This window comes from Grammomys surdaster, unplaced genomic scaffold, assembly GCF_004785775.1.
Source record: "Grammomys surdaster isolate TR1022 unplaced genomic scaffold, NIH_TR_1.0 214, whole genome shotgun sequence".
NCBI classification, from domain to species: Eukaryota; Metazoa; Chordata; class Mammalia; order Rodentia; family Muridae; genus Grammomys; species Grammomys surdaster.
The window spans coordinates 4147134-4152216 of record NW_021604659.1 but is presented as its reverse complement, the minus strand read 5'-3'; the positions used below and the strand labels follow the sequence as shown (position 1 = coordinate 4152216).

Sequence of the window (5083 nt, the reverse complement as noted above, 5' to 3'; positions counted from 1 at the left end):
GTAAATGCTTAACCACGGGCTCAGATTGGGGGTGGGGTAGGGTAGAGCTGAGCTGTGGCATTTGCTTGTTTCTATGGTATAAACGCCCCTAGTGTGTCAGGTTTCAATTACCAACATGCTGCCTCTTAAGGGAGGTTGCAGAAGAGCTCAGACACCCTTGTAAGCTGGTAAGAAGTGGCCCTGGCTCTGGGCACTCTGATGTATAGTTGTCATTCTTTGCAATGATGGTTAATGAGCATCTGTCAAGGTGCATAGGAGAGAGGCCATTGTTTTCCCTGACATTCAGGTGCTTTATATTAGCCCCCCTCCCATACTTGAAGCTATGTAAGGGGAGGTAACTAGTGTGATGGGGGAGACAAAACAGCTCCCTTAAGGAAACTGTCTCTATTTGGCTTTTTTTCAGACTGAGGTCTGGCTATGTGCAGCCATCACTGACCATCTCACTAAGCTCTGAAATATAGTGCAGGTGGTCACTGGAGGAGGTAGCATCCCATAGAAAGGCAAGAGACTGAAAAAGCTCTGAAAGTTGTTGCCTATCTATCTACCAAGCACCTTTGAAACTACAGAGTCTGGACTAGGGACAGAAGAGACACAGTCCCCACATGTTTACCTGAGGGGAAGCTGAGATCCTTTCTGTCCCAAGTTCTGATGATCTGGATCATATAGAGCCATCCACTATCCTCCGATTGTCTGAACATGCCTAATAAGGGTATACTCGCTGTATCACCACACCCAGATGGACAGGACAGCAGTTGGCACAGGGCACCAGGAGTGTCCAGCACCAGGCACACCAGGGCTACTTCTCATGGCTATGGGCAGATATAGTATGCTCTTGACTGATGGCATGCCCGAGAGATGTCCTGGTGAGCCTCAAGTGACCTCCCACGGGGTCTGAGAATATAGCTGATCGGCTAGAGCATGAAAAGATGAAGGTCTGGGGACTTACTGTCCAGCAGAACAGCAACTGCCTGCAGATAGATGGGGGGAGATCTCAGGAAATATCTGGTCCTAGTGCAAGACAAAACTGTGAATTCTATCCCAGCACCGCAGAAGCCTAGCCAAGTTCCCCAGTTCACCTTTAGACAACAGTGGCTACCCCAGATGCCAAGCAGTTATGGGGCAGGTGGGCTGGGTCAAAGTCTGGTCAGCTAGGCAGGGACAAAGCAGCACTGGGACACGAGGGTGCCCAGGCATTCTCTTTCCTTAGATTTCTTGACTCAGCTTGTCTCCAGCCCATATAGAGGAGGATAAAAAGGAAGAGGAGGAGGGGAGCCACTGGAAGCCAGCCGTTCTGCAAGGGAGCCGGCAGGGCTCCTTCCCTCCAAGTGTGTGTGTATGTGTGTGTGGGGGGGGGGGGGGGGGGAGGGGGAGGGAGAGAGAGAGAGAGAGAGAGAGAGAGAGAGAGAGAGAGAGAGAGAGAATCGGTGGGATTTCTTTCTCAGAAGCAGCCAGTTTGCTAAGAGAAAGAAGAGAGAAAGGAGAAAGAAGGGGAGGAGAAAATTGGAGGTGGGAGAGACAGAAGTGGGAGGGGGCAGAAAGTGAGAGCACACAGGAGACTGAACACAGAGGCAGAGAGAGGGAGACAGAGAGAAAGCCACAGAGCAGGAGGGTGTGCGGAGCAGAGCTAGAGCTTAGAGAGACCCAGTGAGGGCGGGTGCAGGCAGGGGCAAAGCCAGTGATCGCAGGTGCCTGCGACCCCCGGATTCCAGGGCACTACCGGAGTTCAGAGGAGCACCGGGCTACCGGCCAAGAGGTGGTGCGGGGACTGGGGGTGAACACTCGCCCAGGTGCTCGCCGGTGAGGTGACCCCAGACTCCGAGTGGTTCCGTGCCCAGGTGCTCGCCTGGGAGGTGGTGCGGGTCTCCGGGTGGCTGTGTGCCTAGGTGCTGGCCCAGGGGGTGGCGCGGGGTTCTGGGTTGCTGGATGCCCTCTGGGTAGCCATGGCGACAGGGGCCAGGGGTCGCTGGGCTACCGCGTCGCCGAGGGGCTAAGTCGGCAGCGGTCTGCGCCATGGCGGCGCGGGGTTGCGGGCCCTGAGCGCCAGCTGCGGGCGCGCACCATGAACTCGTGGGACGCGGGCCTGGCGGGGCTGCTGGTGGGCACGATCGGCGTGTCGCTGCTGTCCAACGGGCTGGTGCTGCTCTGCCTCCTGCACAGCGCTGACATCCGCCGCCAGGCGCCGGCGCTCTTCACTCTCAACCTCACGTGTGGCAACCTGCTTTGTACCGTGGTCAACATGCCACTAACACTGGCCGGCGTCGTGGCACAACGGCAGCCGGCCGGGGACCGCCTGTGCCGCCTGGCCGCCTTCCTCGACACCTTTCTGGCCGCCAACTCCATGCTAAGCATGGCCGCGCTCAGCATCGACCGCTGGGTGGCTGTGGTCTTCCCGCTGAGCTACCGTGCCAAGATGCGCCTCCGAGATGCCGCCTTCATGGTGGCCTACACGTGGCTGCACGCGCTCACCTTCCCGGCCACCGCACTCGCCCTGTCCTGGCTCGGCTTCCACCAGCTGTATGCCTCGTGCACGCTGTGCAGCCGGCGGCCGGACGAGCGCCTGCGCTTTGCTGTCTTCACTAGCGCCTTCCATGCGCTCAGCTTCCTGCTCTCCTTCATCGTGCTCTGCTTCACGTACCTCAAGGTGCTCAAGGTGGCCCGCTTTCACTGCAAGCGCATCGACGTGATCACCATGCAGACGCTTGTGCTGTTGGTGGACATCCACCCCAGGTGAGTGGCCTGACCCAGGGCTCTGAGCACTTGGTATTGCGTTGGGAAGGTCTCAGCATCCTGGGTAGGGTTTGGGGAGATCCCCTTTCTGCATCAACTGCATTAAACATGGGTGGAATAGCACATGCTGTTTGAACGGGTGCCTAGAGCTTCACTTTCTGAAACACGAGGCTGAAACCCCAGCCAGAATGTCTTATCTTTATACTCATCCTGGGCAGTGAACTCTGTTCACTTTGTGAAACTTGAAAACGGTTTGAATCTGAGAGGGAGATCTAGAGGCTTGGAAAACCCTTAAGAACTCTTCAAATGGTGGGTGCTATTCCTCTGGGTCTTTGCTATCCTGGGTGTGGTGCCACCTGGATCTCCTCTCCCTGTATGTGTGCATGAGTCTTCATTAAACAGAATCCATAGCACCTTCTCCCAGTGATGGGCTCTGAGGGCCTGGGTTCTTCTTGCCTTTCTATAAGGCTAGGTCCATCGTTTTCTGGACTTGGAACCTCAAAGTCCCTTCAAGAATTTGTGTTTCAGGTTCCTGAATCCAAGCCTGCGCACCATTTCCATTCTCTTGACTTGCTATTTCTTTGGAGAAGGAGGAGGGAGGCAAATGGAAGGACTGGCTGGGAACCTCCATAGTCCTTAATGTCCCTTAGGGAGAGGAGGAGGAAACTGTCAATCAGGCTGTCCTGAGCTCACCTCATCTTTCCTTTTGAGACTAGAGCATCAAGAAGGAGGGTGCCTCTGTGGCCTCTGCCAGTTGAGATACATTAAAAGCAGGCTTCCTCTCTGCTGCCTGGAACAAGGGCTTAGGAGTCCACTTGACACAGAAGATATGGCACACAGGGAGCAATGGTGATGGACAGTTAGGTTTCTATGTGTGAGCAGAACCCCAGGATGCAGGGAGCTTGGGGGGGTGGAGTATAGACCCCAACGTATGTTCACCCTTCAGGGCTTAGTGGACAGACTGATCAAAGGCTTTTGTGAGGCTTCCCTGCCTTGAGCAATGTCACTATGCTGAATGTCACTCTACCTGAACATCAGAGGGTCATGGCTGAGTGAGTCTACTGCCACCCCCCTGAGAGCTCATTCCAGATGACAGGCCGGTCCAGTCTTCCCCAAATAACATCTTCCCCACAGAAGCTTAAACCAAATGTGCTTACATCAGCTCTCTCAGCAATGGTCTGTGCAGTTTAGTCATTTCAGGAGAGAGTCTAAAGCCACACTTGTAGAAACATTCCTGTTCATTGCCCTTTACTTTAGAAAGGGCTGTCTCTGGGTCTTGGTCCAGGTCCGAGTCTGGATCTGGGGCTAGGTCTGAGTTTGGGTCTGGGTCTGGAGCTGCTCCTGGGACTGGAGCTGGGGCTGGGACTGGGGCTGGGGCAGGGGCTGGAGCTGGGGCTGGGGCTGGGGCAGGAGCTGGAGCTGGGGCTGGGACTGGGGCTGGGGCTGGGGCTGAGGGTTGGGGCTGAGGGTTGGGGCTGAGGGTTGGGGCTGGGGCTGGGGCTGGGGCTGGGGCTGGGGCAGGGGCTGGGGCTGGGGCTGGGGCTGGGGCTGGGGCAGGAGCTGGAGCTGGGGCTGGGGCTGGGGCTGGGGCTGGGGCTGTGGGTTGGGGCTGAGGGTTGGGGCTGAGGGTTGGGGCTGGGGCTGGGGCTGGGGCTGGGGCTGGAGCTGGGGCTGGAGCTAGGGCAGTTTATGAGGATGCATGTTAACATTTGTACACTTAAACTAGCTCTAGAAAGCCCACTCAGGCCTACCTAGAATTGAGCCAAGAGAGGAGCCCATTTTATTTAGAGTAATGTGAAGTCCAATCCCAGCTCTCAGTCTACCAGAGAGGAGGGTAGAGGCCACTTTGCATTCTATCTAGGGACAGGGACTTCCTTTGCTCCTGACACTCTCTCTGACTTCAGGTCAGAATTACAGTGAATTATCTAGGGGTCTCATAAGCAGGGACAGATATTGAGCAGGAATCCAGGTCTTTGTCAGCTCTGCAGAGAACCTCGACTCTAAGTGGCAGGCAGTTTGGAGGAGTCCCTACTTCTAGACCCCACCCCACCCTGGGGAGCTCCATTAGGTCACAGAGCCATGGACTCCTTGGTGAGCACAAACTGTCCTTCCCAGAGGTCTCAAGCAGGAATGTGTGTTGGGGGGGGGGCCTCCAGGGAACAAGACAGCCAGTCCACAGGAGACTCCATGACAGCTGATCTTCAGCCTGCCACTTTGGAGATACAAGTGAGAAGACACAGTCCTAGCTCTGAGAGCTGCAATGGAGTCCTACCTCATCTCAGATCTGGATATCCTTTGGTTCCAAGAACCTATGCTATGCTATGCTATGCTATGCTATGCTATGCTATGCTATGCT

General features: G+C 55.9%; 1 protein-coding gene across 1 annotated transcript in view; it reads left to right on the top strand.

The window, feature by feature from the left end:
* Positions 1-1581: 1581 nt before the first annotated feature.
* Positions 1582-5083, top strand: part of Gpr26 (G protein-coupled receptor 26) — a 20157-nt gene continuing 16655 nt past the window's right edge. Inside the window, exon 1 of the mRNA XM_028772577.1 lies at positions 1582-2727. Within this exon, the coding sequence (XP_028628410.1) occupies positions 2060-2727 (668 nt within the window). The 5' untranslated portion in view covers positions 1582-2059. The remainder of the gene's footprint in view (positions 2728-5083) is intronic.